This window comes from Alosa alosa, chromosome 10, assembly GCF_017589495.1.
Source record: "Alosa alosa isolate M-15738 ecotype Scorff River chromosome 10, AALO_Geno_1.1, whole genome shotgun sequence".
Lineage (NCBI taxonomy): Eukaryota > Metazoa > Chordata > Actinopteri > Clupeiformes > Clupeidae > Alosa > Alosa alosa.
Window position 1 is genome coordinate 214,593 of NC_063198.1, and position 17,786 is coordinate 232,378.

A 17,786-nucleotide genomic window follows, 5' to 3' on the forward strand; every position below is an offset into this window, starting at 1 on the left:
AAAAATCACTGGTGTTGATAGAAAGGGACTGTGGATGTCCATTTTCTGGTCTCTATTCTAGCATGTCTGGTTTATTAGTACCTCTTTTCAATCCATTATTATTTGATATCTTTTTTTGTGAAGAAATATATCTATCCCTCATGTTATGTTGGTGTCTTTCTGCTCTTCTCGTGTCTACTGAGGGTGCAATGATCACATATTCCAACTAAAGGGGCCCGTCTCAGCAATAGGTGCGCTATGTCAGTCTAGAACTTGACAAACTGGGACTCAGTACCTACCTCTGCAACTGGCTACTGGACTTCCTCTGTCAGAGGCCCCAAGTAGTACGTGTTGGCAACAATACCTCAAGCAGCATCACACTGAGCACAGGGGCCCCCAAGGCTGCGTGCTCAGTCCGCTGCTCTTCACCCTGCTGACGCATGACTGCACTGCAACCTACAGCAACAATCACATAGTGAAATTTGCTGACGACACAACTCTGGTGGGTCTCATCACCAAGGGCAACGAGACTCAATACAGGTTGGAGGTCGACCATCTGACCACGTGGTGCAGGGACAACAACCTCCTGCTGAACGTCAGCAAGACCAAAGAGATTGTTGTTGACTTCCGGAGAGGTCACACCCAACACCTGCCACTGACCATCGACGGTGCTGTGGTGGAGAGAGCGAGCAGCACCAAATTCCTGGGGGTGCACATCAGTGAAGACCTCTCCTGGACCACCAACACTGCATCACTGGCTAAGAGAGCTCAGCCGCCTGTACTTCCCGCGGAAACTCAGGCGAGCAAGTGCTCCACCAGCCATCATGACCACATTCTACCGAGGCACCATCGAGAGCATCCTCTCCAGCTGTATCGCTGTGTGGGGCTGAAGCTGCACTGAATACAACAGGAAAGCCCTGCAGCGCATAGTGAACACAGCTGGAAGGATTATTGGTGCTTCACTCCCCTCCCTGAAGGACATTTACACCACCCACCTCACCCCAGCATGACCACCAAAATTGTGAGTGATGCAAGTCACCCCGCCACAATCTGTTTGATCTACTGCCCTCTGGGAAGAGGTACAGAAGCCTGCGCCCCAAGACTACCAGACTCACCAACAGCTTCATACACCAAGCCGTAAGGATGCTGAACTCTCCCTCCTCTCCCCCTCCACCCTCAGCTACATAACATCCTGGACATTGGACCCAAAAATGGCCGCCTGCACTACTCCACTTGCACACTTGCACACTTGTACACTTTACAACTGGTGTTGTTGTCCTGAAACACAACACTTCTGCTGCTCTTACATAACTTGCACCACTATGCCACTTTCTTCTTACTTAGGTCAAATAGAACTACCCAAGCCTTTTATTGGCCTGAATTTGCACTAGTATTTTTATTGACTGTCTATGCACAATTTCAACCACATTTTGCTGCTCTTATTTTTTCATTATTATATGTGCCCTCTTATTTACTTATTTACTTACTTTTTTGTTTACTTGAATGTTATGTTTGTCTGTGGACCTAAATTGGTAAAATATGTCTTGTCTTCACCGTGGGATAGTGAGAAACGTAATTTCGATCTCTTTGTATGTCTGGAACATGTGAAGAAATTGACAATAAAGCTGACTTTGACTTTGACTTTGACTTTGAAGCCCAGGTCTCGCTTGTTTGCATGCTAATTATCAAGAATTATGATCTATATGCTAGACAGAAAACAAACAAATTAAACACCCATCACTGAGCAAGTCAAAATATTTTGCTAGGTCCACTTTCAGATTTGTTGCAAATAACTACATTTGGCCTTGGAAAGGTCTGCGCTCCCTGAGAACTGGAGAAATGTCTAACCATCATCGACACATGGAAAACATGCTAAATGAAATAACTCGTGAACAAGCAATAACTTTCCAAGACAACATAATATTATTAAGCCAAGCTAAATTCACAATCGCACTCAGTGCAGATTCGTTTTGTTTGGCAAAGCAATCAAAAACGGCCAGCTGCGGGAACGTGAATCAGAGATACACTTCCTTGGTCATATCGCTGCTGCAGGTAGGCTATGCATAACAGAAAGTGAGAGAGATAAAGAAACAACTGATAGGTAGGTCTTCAAAAATAGCACAAAGAGAGGCCAATCACTTGCTTATCAATCTCGCATGAAACCGACGATAGTCTCACTCCAGACTATGGGAAGTTGTTGCCGCCGCCTAGTTTGCAGGTATGCTAGTGGCAGCTCATGTACCTGGGAATCCCTGATGTAGGCTATTCCATATGTAGGCTATTCTAGCACACCAGAGTTCACAGACCAGCTGCCAGCATTTTCACAAACACACACAAAGCTTGATGGAAAGAGTTATTTACGTTAAACACTAGAGGTCATATCACATATTTCAGACAGATTTACGGCCATCCTGGTGGAAATGACGCCTAAGGAATGCCAGTTGAATGCAATGAGGGAGGATATACATAGTACTGTCAGTATCATCTGCAACGTTTTTAGGAATTTCTGAAGGCATTTTACGACATTGGCTAAAAGGATACCATGCAAGTAATGCCTCCAAATTGTTCTTCCTGTTTGCTATTTTAAAGTGTCTGAAATTTTTAAGCTGGCTTTATTAACAGTTGCTGAGCGAGATTTTGAAAAGAGTAAAAATGTTTTTTTAACACTGTCGTTATCATTGGCCAAGTTAGGCTAATTACCAAGACACCTGACCAACTCTCCACTGGTTCTCCTCACACCAAATATTTATGTTCCTTTGATGGGAATTATTTATATTTATATTTGGCCTCTCACCCATACCACGCATTGGAGGCTCAAAATTATATGGCTGTGGGCCGTCAAAGGCAGAGATGGGGACTTGAGTCTGAGACTCGGACTCGAGTCACACTTAAAGGATAAGTTTGGTGTGATATTGACCTGTGTTGAAACATGATACCGAGTGTGAACTTTTGTCTCATAGCCCATTTCAGCTTGTCCCCTTAATTCCGAAATCCGGCGCTAGTTAGCCGATACTACTAACATTTAAAACGAGACATTGAGAACTTGTAAATAAACTACCAGTGCTTTTTCAAAGACGAGTCACGGGAAGTTGATTAGCGAGAAAGAGCGAAACTACAGCTGATACGTGAAAACTCGCATTAGTAACAGTAATTAGTAATAGTTAACGGAAGACGTGGTGTACACGTGAATGAGTAACCGGTGCATATAGCCTACGGACGGCAGCTTCAGCTGACATAACGGAGGATAAGACGAAGACAAGAGAAGACAGGATGGTCCCCATCACGTATCACGTATCAGCTGTAATTTCGCTCTATCATCAATCAACTTCCCGTGACACGCGAGATTTTAAAAAAATGGCGGCGCCTGGAAAACAAAATTCCCTGATATTCCCTGACTTGAACCAAAAATTCTAAATTTCCCTGACTTTCCATGTTTGGAATAGACTTACAGGCATCCTTTGCAGTTTCAGGGTTTTTTGGCAATTCTAGAGCTAACCCTAGAGTCGCGATATATTTATATTTTACTTTGCCATTGTAAATAGCCTATTTTCATAACTTGTTCTCCCCGTAAACAATCAAAATGCTTTCGTTGTGGAGGCGAAGGACTAACAACAGGCAAAAACTATCTCCAAAGTGCTATAACTACTGACAAGGTAAAGTTTCACGATTCTCATGGGATGTATACGGGTTGGCAATTCTTAAAGTTGCATTGCTTGTTCTCTCTATGCTCTACAGCGATGCTAAGTGAACAATTCCCCTATTACAAGTTTGTTTACCATCAAATTGGCTTAGAAGGTCATATGAAGGTAATAATCTTGCATTTTGTACCTTACAATAAACGGAAATTCCATGACCCTTGGGAACCCGGTTACTGACTAGGCCTACATCTTTCCAAATAGAGCTATTCAAGGATTCTGGTGAAAATTCAGGGTTTTTTTTCATATTGCAATATATGGCGCAGAAAAAAACTACGGGTATATTAACTTTTTCCAATATCATACTGCCCTAGGATATAATGCTACTGTATAAATTATTGTTACAGATTATGTTGTGTTTCACAATTATTTAAGTGGCAACATTGTTGTTTTCACGGACATCAGTATTTGTTCAGTTTAACAATTCACAAAATCTACAAATTACAGAAAAACTCTGTGAGAAACTAATAACATGTCACATTTTAGTGCTGCTACTGCAGAATTAACTTCTGTACTTAGCATGTCAGCTTCTCTGATAATAAACAGTATTGTCGTCACTCCATAGTGCAGTTCCTAGACATGAATGCTGTGAGGTTGTGTTATGAAAATTAAATGTTTTTACCGACCGTCTTCTGCAGGCAACAACTTGTAGAGCTCCTTCACCTCCTCGTGTTTGGCTTTGCCCTTGTCTACACTCTGTTTTCTCATCTCAGCCATCTCATTGCACCATTCCTCAAACTTCCGATTGTCCTTTTCGACAAGTTTCTGAAGAAATCCTTAGGATAAAAACACAACCAACACCAGATAATGTTAAGTTCACGGGATAACATTATTTTATTGAAATCACAAACACTAAATGCATGTACAGTGGGCATAACTTCAAATTGGCCAGTTTCCCTCACGGTCCGTGCGTAACATCACACGGGATCACGTGACTTTAATTTGTATTTTTCCAGTGACGCTGCAACAACCCAAACAACTGGCAGATGTCTCTTGTGAGCAGGGTGTCTCGTAAAAAGAAATGGAGCCCTACACAGACTTCACCTACAGACTTTAGCAGAGCAGTTTAGAAATAATTTAATAGCCAGAAATATGCCTGCCCTGCCCTAATAAAGAAATATTTGGTTAACTGCGAGTGAATCCCGTTTGCAGCCGTAGAAGAAATGCAGGACGAATGAAACATTCTGGTTTTCTCCGAGTGCAACGATGATAGACAGACATCATTTGGACAAAATATAGAGCATATTAACCTCCGTTGCTCAGCCAAATGCTGTTACGTCCTGTTATCACAGAGTTACAGGCGATAAACGATTTTTGATGGTCACAAGTTTACTTCATTAGCGATTTATTTTTTGGATTATTAAAGAGTGCTTTTCATTTAAAGGTTTGACTTCATGCTTATTCAGTAGAGCATAGGTTCTCAAAGTGCAGTCCGGGGGCCAATGGCGGCCCGTAAAAACATTTCTGGCGGCCCGCGATAACATCTGATAACATCTGTAAAACTGTACAACTGTACTGTGTGCTTTGAAAAGAATGAATCTCCGTTTAGTGGCGTTTCGTGGCCGTCAGGTTTTCCTGTGGTGCTTTGGTAGCTGGAATTGGCCCTGAATAAGGCCTATGCTTATAAGAAGCAAGGCACACTGAGACTGTTTGTTCTAAATAAGTTTGTACTTGAAATGGGCTGCAACCAGAACTGTTATATCCCAAATGTGTCTGTTGAGGGTAGAGAACCCCAGGGATTGTGTGTGCATTGCCATTTTTCTTAAGAAGTTTTGCCAGGTTTAGCCTCAGTTATGAATTAAATGTGTTTAATGCAATAAATATAAACTGTAGAGATGCAACCTGGACATTAAAATGTTTACAAATTTTTTTCCAGGTTTTTTTTCTTTTTCTCCCCCTGCCCCTTTGGCAGCCCTCAGTTCAATGTTGGGTTCCTGAATTGGCCCTCACCAATCAAAACTTTGAGAACCCCTGCAGTAGAGCATTTAGTGCTCTCCTCAATCCCAGACGTTCACATTGCATGTTTGTTTGTAATGGATGCAACAGCGAGATAGGCTACGCGCTTCACCATGACGGCAATGAATTGTTAACAGACATGAACCAAGACATATAGCCCACCAGCAATCTATCTAAAATAACACATACTTGAAGTACCATTCATGATATGTTGTCAAATATTGAAGTTGTGGGAAGTTTACATAATTTAAGCTGTAGGATGTTTCATGAAACAAAACACACGTTCGACTTCTCCTTAAATAACTCTTGAACGGTTTTGTTCAGAGCTATACATGCAACTATATTTGACAAAGGACAGATGTATGTTGCTAGTGACAAAATATCATCTTTCAGTGTTTTACGATGTCTTTGTAAATTACGTTTAATTAAAAAGTGCTTCATTCGTCCTGGTTTCATTCTCCCCTATGCTCTGGCTCATAGACGCCGATAACATATCGAGCACCGTATCGTGTGCCAGCTTACAGTCCAGGCTCAGGGTATATGCAGGAATCAGAGTTGAATTTACTACTTTTTTTACTACTGAATTTTTACTACCTTTTTTACTACCTCCACAATATTTTTTACTACCAACACGACATCAAGCAGCAGCCCTTTTTTTTTTTTTTTTTTTTGGGGGTATGCAAAGCACCACTTACTACTTGCTATAAGGTATAAATCATAAATATTAGGTACACTAATATTTTCTAATTGTGAACATGGTAACATGGTATAAGTATGGTCATTGTCAATGACAATGTTTTTTTGTAGTGTCGAGTTCAGTTTCAGTTGTCCTTACCTTAACCCTAGCCCTAGAGTTATCCTAACCAGCCCTTAGCCCTAATAAGGTGAATGATAACCTTGGCAAAAATGACGCTAAAACACCAAACATGTGTGGTGAAAAATGAAGAAACACCACCGACTACCCCCAAAAAAAAAAACAACAATAGGCCCAGAAATCTATTTATATGGATATATAAAGCCATTATTATTGGTATGGTCTTGTTGTTGCACATTTGACACTAAAGCAGTCCGTGAAAACATGCACATCAGTGGACTGCTTTACTAATGCAAAATTGAAAACTATGATTTCATTGCATTACTCAGCATGGATGCACGATGCTTGCATGATAAACACTTCCCAAAACAACAGTTAGGTAGGTAGGTAAGGATGCCATTTAGGAGTGTAAATCAAGTTTAATCACAATTTGATACAATATAGATTATTTAAGCCAATGATTTGATTCTTTTCAATACTTCAAAATGTGTAGCAATGCGATTCGATGCGTTACTGGGGTCTGTTGTCGATAGGAAATGATAGATTTTGGTTAGTTTTCATGGATTCAAATGCCAATATTATAGGCTAAATTATAGGCCAAATACTGAACATTGACTGTGGAATCAAGTAGGTTACAGAGTTTCTTTCCCCCCCTAAAACCTCCTGTCACTAGCTAGATGCTTTCAAATTTAACATGGTTTTAAACTCATATGTTGCAGTTTTCTGTCACTGCAATAAAACTAGCCTATTTGGAATATTTTGTAGGCCTGCTGGTCCTTTTATGAGAACAATTTAACTGATCAAGTTTTCATAGGCCATTGAATGATTTAAATGTGAATGCCATAAACTTAATTCACCATTAACCCTTACGAGCCTGGCCGTTCTAATTTCGTTACAAAAGTAATGATGGCCAATCGTCTAATATCTCAGCTGTCCAATGACTGATATTATTTCTGAAATCTTTCCCCACCGAAATGCTGACAACATAAGCTTCAATTTGATATGATTGGTTAAGGGGTTTATGGCGCGAAATGTTTTGGATACTTGAAGAAATGTCTTGAAAAAATATTTTCACTTGAGTCGGTGCATTTGACGTGGACAGCCGGATGCCACCTGCACTTAAGTTGGAGTTTACCTCGACTGGAAACCACACAGCTGGTCACATGACGTCACGTAACTTTAGCTAATAATTGTGAACTGCTTGCAATATTATCGTTTGCTTTTGATGTCAGTTATTTTCATTTAACAGTTTCATTTAAAAACCTGTTAGTATATAACCTGTAGGTAAGTTTGTTTTCTAGCACCAATTTGCTTGTTAGGTAAGCATTATATTGGCAAGACAGTATTATAGCAAACCAAAGCTGAATAAATCAATGGGCGCCGCGTTTCTAAGTTGCGTTCTCTTACATGAAATGAGTTGAGCGATATTTTTACTCCTCTCAATATGTAAAGTTAGTTGTAGAAAATAAGATGTGAAATCACATATTCTGTCAGAAATGTAATTAACTTATTGCCTTTCCTCCGGTTGTTATCTGTAGTGCAGTCTGTAGTGAACTATTTTAGCTTACTAACTTCTAAATGACAAACATCAGACGCGCTTGTCTCAACATTTTCTAAGATGGCATGACTTGAAATAGATGAAGCACATCTCCTCAATATTTAGTTATAGAAAACATGATGTGAAATCACATATTCTGTCAGAAATGTCATTATTACATTTCAGCAGTTTGTTACTAGGTTAAATGTAATCTGTCTTTATCTTGATGCCAGCCAGGCAATCAGATTTAGGGTAGCTAAACCCATGTGTAATACAATGACTTTTCATAGGCCTACTTAGAAATATTTCGAGTATATTCTGAGGATGCTTCAATAGTTTAGGCTACCTCTTCTTTTGTGTGCATACATGCACAAATCTGTAGTTTTGTGATTTTATTTTTTACATTAATAATTTGTATTTGTATGATTTCGCTCTTGTTTCAGATGGAGGATGACAAGACCTACACAGACCTTCTCGCAAGCCTGAAGAGGTAGCTGACTGCTCATGAGCTTGCGCTCACAATGCTGAAGACCATGAGGGGATGGAGGAAGAAGGTATAGATGTATGTGCCGTGCGTAGGATGGTGCAGACTAAAAAACTGTGTGAAATAGACTTATGTTCTTTTTTACTCACATTGTTGTCCCAGGCATATGTGGTTTTACCAACTGGAAGGAATGGGAGCTTGTGCTTAGTAGGTCATCGTATGCAAACAGTGCAGGGGCATGGGACAAAGACCCCAGAAGAGTTTCACAGGTTTCTGGGATTGATCATTTACATGGGGTTCACTTATCTCCCTTATATCCATTGCTACTGGGGAACCAAGTATTGGCAGATATCAGGGGACATTGACCAAATGATGAATACATATTGTGTACTCCAAAAAACGCAGAATACCAGAAAGCACTTTTTCTCCATTGACATTGCCGTTGTCAGTAGCTTCTTGTGATTTCAAGTTTGACAATGCAATGCAGAATCTGGTGTTGAACCTAGGTTTGGTAGCTACAACCAGAAAGAATTTGGAGGAAATCTATCACAACAGCTGGTAGGCATTTCCGTTGTAATTTCAGCCTCACCTTCAGCTGCTCCAACTACTACTCTGTCGTCTTTCCATCAAGTACATATTCCTGTACAGCAGGAGCTTGTTATAAAAAACGTACATAATAAAACTAAAGTAGCTTGTATGGCCCTGGATGGTAGGCGAATTTGTTTTATTGATACACAAATTGCTGTCAGATTTGGCATTCTGCAAAAGGGGATGCGTTTAGTAATGAGTCATAGCTCTTCTGTGTTCAACCTTCAGGTTCCCCACCCCACCTTTCCCTATCCTCCTCTGTAAGTGTGTGTGTGTGTGGGTATGAGTTTGTGTGTATATGTGTGTATGTGTTTATTCTCCACAGGCTTGTTCTAAGTATGTAATCCACTTCCAATGTTTAGAACACATTGAGTTTTGAGTGATGTTGATTGTATTCCTAGTTTTTCATGAAATTAAATACATTTTATATATGTATATAATTTTCATATTATACTGATTTATATAAGGAAGTTGTATTTGTTGAATCAAATGTATTTTATGTCTCTTTTCCGAAATGGTCTTCAATGAATACAGTATACTTACTTCCTGTATTACTAGTAAGGTACAGTATGTTTTTTTTTTTTAAATGTCATTCTTATTGACTGTTGCATTTGCTTATATACAAATAAATGGTTTATTCTTTTCGACCAAATACATCTAAACCATTGTTTCTGACTTGATTATTAGTTTTTATGCATACTTTTATGTTGTTGGTGAGAAAGTGAATGTGAATTCTGTCAACATTCTAAATCCCGTTTCCTGCATTTTTTTACACTGATCACTAAAATTATCATAACTTTTGAAAGGTTAATGATATTCCAATACAGTCTTTTTTGTTAAATAGCCCACAGCTTGCTTTCATTTCATACACTCTATATTTGTCTCTATCTTGTAGAGAAATATGATGAAAATTCATTTGTATGTGAATTAAATAAAATTGACAAATTCCGGATATACATTTGGAGAGGATTTTCAAATACTGTCCATTACTATATCAACATTACCATATGTATTTTACATCATTTCATAGAACTGATCCTTCTGATTACAATGGTATGTATATCATTGATGGTATGTATTTAGGCTATTCAAAGAATTTCACGTTCATCACTCAGTTGTGGTGTAGGTCTGTCTTGAGTGATCGCTGTCCCTTTAAATGTCTGGGACTTTAAATGACGGGACTTTTAAACTGCATGCTTTTTTTGTTGATGGACAGTGCCGTCTTTGATTCAGTTTTCTACCGTTTTAATAAATGACACCGCTAACCACTTGTGTGGTTAAAAGTAAGGAATTGTTTTCACTCGTTTTCTTGCAATTCCGTAACATTAGATACTAGGTCTAGGTTACGTTAAAAAAAAGTTGTCGGTTACTATGTCAGTGACTAGTTCGAACTTTGTTACTGACGGGCTAGGTGGAATTTTATTGCAGTTCTGGATGATCACAGTCAGATGGCAGCGCTACCGTCAGCTGAACGAAAGCTTACACTAGTCAAGTCCACAGTTGTTAAAACTTCCAGCTGAAGTAGCCTAGTGCAAACTGAGAGAGTTGCCTCCTAACGGAGTGAGTGTAGCCTATTCTTAGCTGCTATCAGAGTGATAGGCTAGCCTAGGCCTACATCTACCGCTCCTTTGATACATGAACAAATATTATCAGATGAGTGACAGAAGCACCGGACACCGGACCAGCAGGCCCATATGATAAACGCTGCTCTGGTAGCCTGCGGTAGGGCCTAGATGACGTGAAAAACCCCCGGCCCCTAAAAAACTCTTCGGATCTCCACGATTCTCCACGGAACTCTACACAGTTTACTTCTACGTCATTGCTATCGACTCCGACTCACTCAGGTCATGTTGGCACGTATGTATTTTTTAATTAGGCAAGATGAAGTTAAAACATGTAGACACAAATATTAAGCAAAAAATGTAAACTCATTATATATTAAGGTGGTGAAGAAAAATTTACTACCAAGTCAAATTGCATTTATTACCTTTTACTACCTTTCAAGGGCCTTAATTTTGGTAGATTCTATTTACTACCTTTTACTACCGCGCGGACACCCTGAGGCTAAATTTACATTAATTTAAAATCAAACATTGCAGTTGATGTTAAATTCAGCATCACTCATAATGTGATGGGCTATGTTGCTGGCAATCTCCTACTCCATATCCTAACCACCAATGAGAGTGTCTCTCGTATGAAAATTCCTGACACTTCCCACTTGAAGAATTCACGCAAGGCCTTGTCGGGTCTTCAGCCCCAAATGTTTAAAATGTATATAGCCCTGAATATCATTTTAAAAGTAGTCTGACAAAGCTTATTGTTTTGTGACACAGCTAAACACAGCTTGTGACACAGCTTGTGACGTCGGGAGTCCTTTGCCTCCACCTCATCCATTAATTGTGAATAACGGGACACCTCGGCGGACGTTATCCCTTATATAGTAGACAAGTCCCAAGTTATGTGATAGATTTTTTGACTTTCGCTAGTTGCTCCTTTTTGAAAAGGCCCGTCAGAAAAGACTAGGCTACAGGCACCCAGGGCCAGCCGTAATTTCTCATCCTGGGCTGGCTATTAACGTGCCTTTTAGGCTCACAAAAGTGTAGCTTATAGCCAACATATGGACACAAATTGCATGCTTAACCCTTACAAGCCCGACCGTTCTAATTTCGTTAACATTTTAATGATGACCAATCATTTAATATCTCAGCTGTCCAATGACTGATTTTATTTCTGAAATCTTCCCCGCAATGCTGACAACATCAGCTTCAATTTGATATGATTGGTTAAGGGATTTATGGCGCGAAATGTTTTGGATACTTGAAGATCAGTCGTGAAAAAAAACTTTTCACTTCAGTCGTATATATTGATATGAACAGCCAGATGCCACCTGCACTTCTTTGGAGTTTACCTCGACTGGAAACCACACAGCTGGATAAACTGAGGTAATATATGTTTTTACATTGGTTGTAGTTATGGTTAATCTTAATTTGTAGTCCTAAAATCATGTTATTTGACAGAAATATGCTTTCTCATCAACGTCAACATTATGGCATGGGGGCTAAGTGCATCGTCATTTAACTTTAGCTAGCTGCATTACTCTGAACTGCTTGCAGTACTCTCGTTTGCTTTTGATGTCAGTTATTTTCATTTGACAATTTCATTTAAAAACCTGTTAGTATATAACCTGTAAGTAAGTTTGTTTTCTAGTACCAATTTGTTTGTTAGGTAAGCATTATTGGCAAGTCAGTATAACGCTAGCACATCAAAGCTGGATAAATCAATGGGCGCCATGCTTGTTTGGCGCCGGTTCTACATGAAATAAGTTGAGCGATATTTGTTCTCCTCTCAATATGTAGTTGTAGAAAACAAGATGTGAAGTTACATATTCTGTCAGAAATGTAGTGCTAATTAACTTATTGCCTGTCCTCAAGTTGTTACCTCGCTAGGCAGTTTGTAGTGAACTGATTTAGCTTGCTAACTTCTAAATGACAAACATCAGACGTGCTTGTCTCAACATTTTCTAAAATGACATGACTTGATAGCTTTTCTAGTCCTCTCAATATGTAGTTATAGAAAACATGATGTGAAATCACATATTATGTCAGAAATGTCATTATTGCATTTTCAGTAGTTAGTTACTAGGTGAAATGTAATCTGTCTTTATCTTGATGCCAGCCAGGCAATCAGATTTAGGGCAGCTAAACCCATGTGTAATAAAATGACTTTTCATACTTCTGAATATTTTTGAGTTACTCAGAATGCTTCAATAGTTTCAAGGCTACCTCTTCTGGTGTATGTATTTGCACACACACATACATCTGTAGTTTTGATTTTATTTTGTAAATTAATAAAGGTATTACATTTGTATGATTTTACTGTTGTTTCAGATGGAGGATAAAAAGACCTACACAGACCTCGTTGCAGGCCTGAAGAGGTAGCTGACTGCTGATGAGCTGGCGCTCACAATGTTGAAGACCATGTGAGGATGGAGGAAGAAGGTATAGATTTAGGTGGCGTGCATAGGGTGGTGTACACTGCCACTAAAACACTGTGAAATAGACTTATGTTGTTTTTTATATGTTGTTGTCCCAGGCATATGTGGTTTTATCAACCGGAACAGGTGGGAGGTTGTGCTTAGTAGGCCGTCATATGCAAACACACAGTGCAGGGGCATGGGACGAAGAGACTCCAGAAGACTTTCACAGTTTTCTAGGATTGATCATTGACATGGGGCTTCACTTCCCTCTCTAATATCCATTGCTAATGGGGAACCAAGTCTCTGAAGGGATCAGGGAGCGTTTACCAAATGATAAATACATATTGTGTACACTTTTTCTCCATTGACATTGCCGTTGTCAGTAGTTTCTTATTATTTCAAGTTTGGCAATGCAGAATCTGGTGTTGAACCTAGGTTTGGTAGCTACAGGTAGGCTGACACCAGACATAATTTCACTGCATTTCTTACTTCCAGTAACTATATGCATGTGACAATAAACTTCCTTGTACAGCCAGAAAGACTTCACAACAGCTGGCAGGCATTTCCGTCAAAATTTCAGCCTCGCCTTCAGCTGCTCAAACTTCTAATCTGTCGTCTTTTCATCAAGTACATATTCCTGTACAGCAGGAGCCAAAGAAAAATGGTTGGCTTTGTTATAAAAAATAATACATAATAACACTAGTAGCTTGTATGGCCCGGAGTTTAGCGGTAGGTGACTTGTTTTTTTTGGTAAACAAAATTGCTGTCAGATTTGGCATTCTACAGGAGGGGATGCGTTTCGTTATGAGTCATAGGTCTTCTGTGTTCAACCTTTAGGATCCCCACCCCACCTTTCCCTATCCTCCTCTTTGTGTGTGTGTGTGTGTGTGTGTGTGTGTGTGTGTGTGAGAGTTTGTGTATAAATGTGTTTATTCTCAACAGGCTTGTTCTATGTAATCCACTTTCAAATGTTTAGAACACATTGATTTTTGAGTGATCTTGAAGTTGATTGTATTCCTAGCTTTTCATAAGTAATAATACATTTTATAGATGTATATAATTTTCATATTATACTGATTTATATAAGGAAGTTGTATCTGTTGAACCAAATGTATTTTATGTCTCTATTCGAAATGATCTTCAATAACTATACAGTATACTTACTTCCTGTATTACTGGTAAGGTACATGTTTTTTTTTTTATATATCAATATTATTGACTGTAGCATTTGCTTATATACAAATAAATGGTTTATTCTTATGCACCAAATAAATCTAAACCATTGTGTCTGACTTCATTATTAGTTTTTATGCATACTTTTATGTTTTTGGTGAGAAAGAGAATGTGAATTCTTTCAACATTCTAAATCCCGTTTCCTGCATTTTTTTACACTGATCACTAAATTTATCATAACGTTTGAAAGGTTAATGATATTCCAATTCAGTCTTTTTTTGTTAAATAGCCCACAACTTGCTGAACATGTCATACACTCTATATTTTCCCCTATCTTGTATAGAAATATGATGAAAATTATTTTTTATGTGAATGAAATTCAATTTTAACGACTTTCGGTATACATCTGGAGAGGATTTTCAAAGACTGTTCATTACTATATCAACATTACCATAGGTATTTTACACCATTTGATAGAACTGATCCTTCTGATTACAATGGTATGTATATCCCATTGATGGTATGTAATATAGTCAAGAAATAAGGTTTTTTGTGTAAGGAGGTCATCCAGCACCAAAAATGGAATGTCCGGCACGGGCACGAAAGGGTTAAATAGCCTAAGAACTATTTTAAAACTGTTTTGTTAAACTATTCAACTGTAACACTTGCCATCACACATGCACTTCTTCCTCTCCCTCTCTCGTGCACTCACACATGCGATGGCAAAGCATCCTCTTTGTGACAGGTCCCTTAACAAGCATAGCCCATTGTGTAGGCCTAGTCTATGAAAACAATTGCTATCACTCAGCTCTTGGATTAACATGATACACAGGATTTACACTTGTGATGCAAGTTGATAGACAATTGTGTAAAAGAAGAAAGAAAAGTTTCCATAACTAAATGCTTTTGAAAGAAATTTTTGCAGCATATCGCCTTAACTATCTACCCCTTTTTTTGACAACTGAAATACCGGTTTTACATATCGGTTATCGGCCTCCTGTTTTGGTAATAATTGATATCGATATCGGCCCTGAAAAAAACATATCGGTCGATCCCTAATTAACATAATGATTTTCTTTTAAAATTTATTTTCTTTTTTTTACTTTTTATTATTTGTTTGTTGTCCGTTTTGACTATACCGCTCCATCCAGCATCTTTTGTCTTGTGTGTCATTTGTTATTTTGTAAATTTGTTTGTTTGCTGTCATATCTTGGTGTCACAGGTACGCTGGCGACTATGCCGCTCCCGGCATCTTTTGTCCTGTGTGTCAATATGTGGAGCGCTTTGGGTTGCACTCTGTGGATACAAAAATGCGCTATATAAATAAAAGTCACTTGACTTGACTTATGAAAGGGTAAATTTACTCATCTAATTTGCATATTATAACATCACTGATTGGTAACCACTTCAGATTAAGCACCTTTCAGGAAATACTGGATGTTGAACATATCTGAGATTTTCTTTCTTGTTTTGTCATTTCATTCAACAAATGAACAGGAAAACAGCCAAATGTAAATCAACATTAGTAAACTATTACTATAACCACAAAGCCTACCTTAAAGTAGGCTAATAAATAAAGGAGTCTCTCGGGTGACTTTGTAGCTCTTCAGAGCCCTATGTCTACGGCCTATGCCTATGGCCTGGGCAAGTGAATATGCGATGAATATGCGATGAATATGCAATGAACGTATGCCTAACAATAATCACCCATCATGTAAATTACCTGGCACCTCTACAATGGTCTCATTCCTGTCCTCTTGTTCTGCTTGCCGTTTGTATACTAGCATGTAGGCATTTCGAGAGCAGTGGTCTCCTCTGCCACATTTGGGTTTCCGGGTCTGGGATATTTTGACAGTTTCCGCTGTAGTAAAAAAATTGAGTGGAGTCAGTTTAATTGAATGAGCAAACAATGCATTGAACAAAATGTCTCAATAATTTGGCAATAAGTAGGACCTCTTCACACTGATCAAATATTCAAAATAACATGCATTACCAATGTCCTCTTCAAGTCCCAGCTGCAGTTTCTTGCCCTCCATTTTCTCAATCTCCTCATCATTGAACTTGTACCAGTCGTTGGAGAGAGCATCTTGTACATGAGCAATGTAGTGACCTGAATATGCACTGATGCCTCGATGGATAAGTACGGCACTCAGCTCAAAAACACACTTGTCCTCTAGAATAAAAATGTGTAATAGCATCCACATTTGAATAAACACACATACAACTGTTCTAAAGTCTAGAAAATATCAAAAACTTACACACATTTGCTACATTTTCTACTCTACCTTAGGACAGGCAAACTAATAAATCCATAGAAAGAAAATAGTACTGGGAATTGACCTTTCACTATATCTCCCTTAGTTACTGTTAAGTCCGGCAAAGGTGGAATTGTGAAGATTAAATGAACGGTCACGTTGCATCATAGCTATAAAATAGCGATCTGACAAACTTTCAGAGCATAGCAACATTGTAGCATAGCTCAGTTACATGTAGGGTTGAGTATCGTTTGGGTTTTATCTGACACCCAATATCTGATACTAAATCGATACTTTTAAAATTATGCCGGTGCCAAAATGGTGCCTAAACCGGCCCTTGAAATGCCCAAACCAATGGTTGAAAGCATGAAATTGCTTTTTTGATTGATAAGACAAATTTGAACATCAAATTTAACTGTATATTATCAATAGCTGTAGGGCTGAAACGATTCATCGAGTTACTCGTATAACTCAATTACAAAAATTACGAGGCAAAAACTCGAAGCCTCGTTAAATTCCTATGACACGCACTATACTCGCAGGGATCTGATTGTTCCACACGGACCGTTGTTCAGGAAGCACACCACTAACGCGTGATACATTCTGAATTTAGTTATTAAATTAGCTATTTCTTAAGAAGTGCATCAAGTCAGTCGGTTGAAGTTGAGCGACAGGAAGAAACCCACAGTTCGCAGGACATCAGCACTCTTGTTGTTGAGGAAAGTTCTAGCACTGAGGCAGAAAGAGAGGCCAGTCAGCTAAGGAGGGAGAAGATTAATGGTCATAGGCCTGGGGTTAGATGGCCAGGCGTAGCAGAATGTAGAATGTGGGAAGATGTTAATAGTGATTTGGTCAGCATCCTGGGTCAGCTCAAGGGGACGGCTGAAAGCAAATTAGAGAAAATGGGAGACATTATTTATAGCTATGGTAAGGAAAGATTTGGGACTATTGAGATAAGGACAAAACGGCAACATGAGGTAGTCAAATTTAGGCGCCAGCAGGAGATAGATAAACTTATCAACGAGAGGAGGCAGCTTAAGAAGCAGTGGAGAAAAGCTACAGATGATGAGAAGGAAGGTATTGATTGTCTACAGGCAGATGTGAGGGAGCGGTTGGCAGTGCTAAGAAGAGCTGAAAATATTAGGAAGTATTAGTAAGATTTCTATGGCAATTATTGAAGATAGTTTGGAAAAAGCAGAGTATTCCCAAGGCTTGGCGGAGGGCTGGGGGAATATTTATTACCAAAGAAAAGGATGCAGTGGAGATTAACTCATTGAATGCCAAGCTGTTTTCGGGAGCTTTGTCCTACAGTGCCAGCAATCTAGACCA

General features: G+C 39.0%; 1 protein-coding gene across 1 annotated transcript in view; it reads right to left on the reverse strand.

Moving 5' to 3' along the window:
- Positions 1 to 17,786, reverse strand: part of usp48 (ubiquitin specific peptidase 48) — a gene marked incomplete in the record, with an annotated part of 222,083 nt that overhangs the window by 95,349 nt on the left and 108,948 nt on the right. The window contains 3 exon segments of the mRNA XM_048254240.1: positions 4,301 to 4,450; positions 15,926 to 16,063; positions 16,196 to 16,375. Of these exon segments, the coding sequence (XP_048110197.1) occupies positions 4,301 to 4,450; positions 15,926 to 16,063; positions 16,196 to 16,375 (468 nt within the window).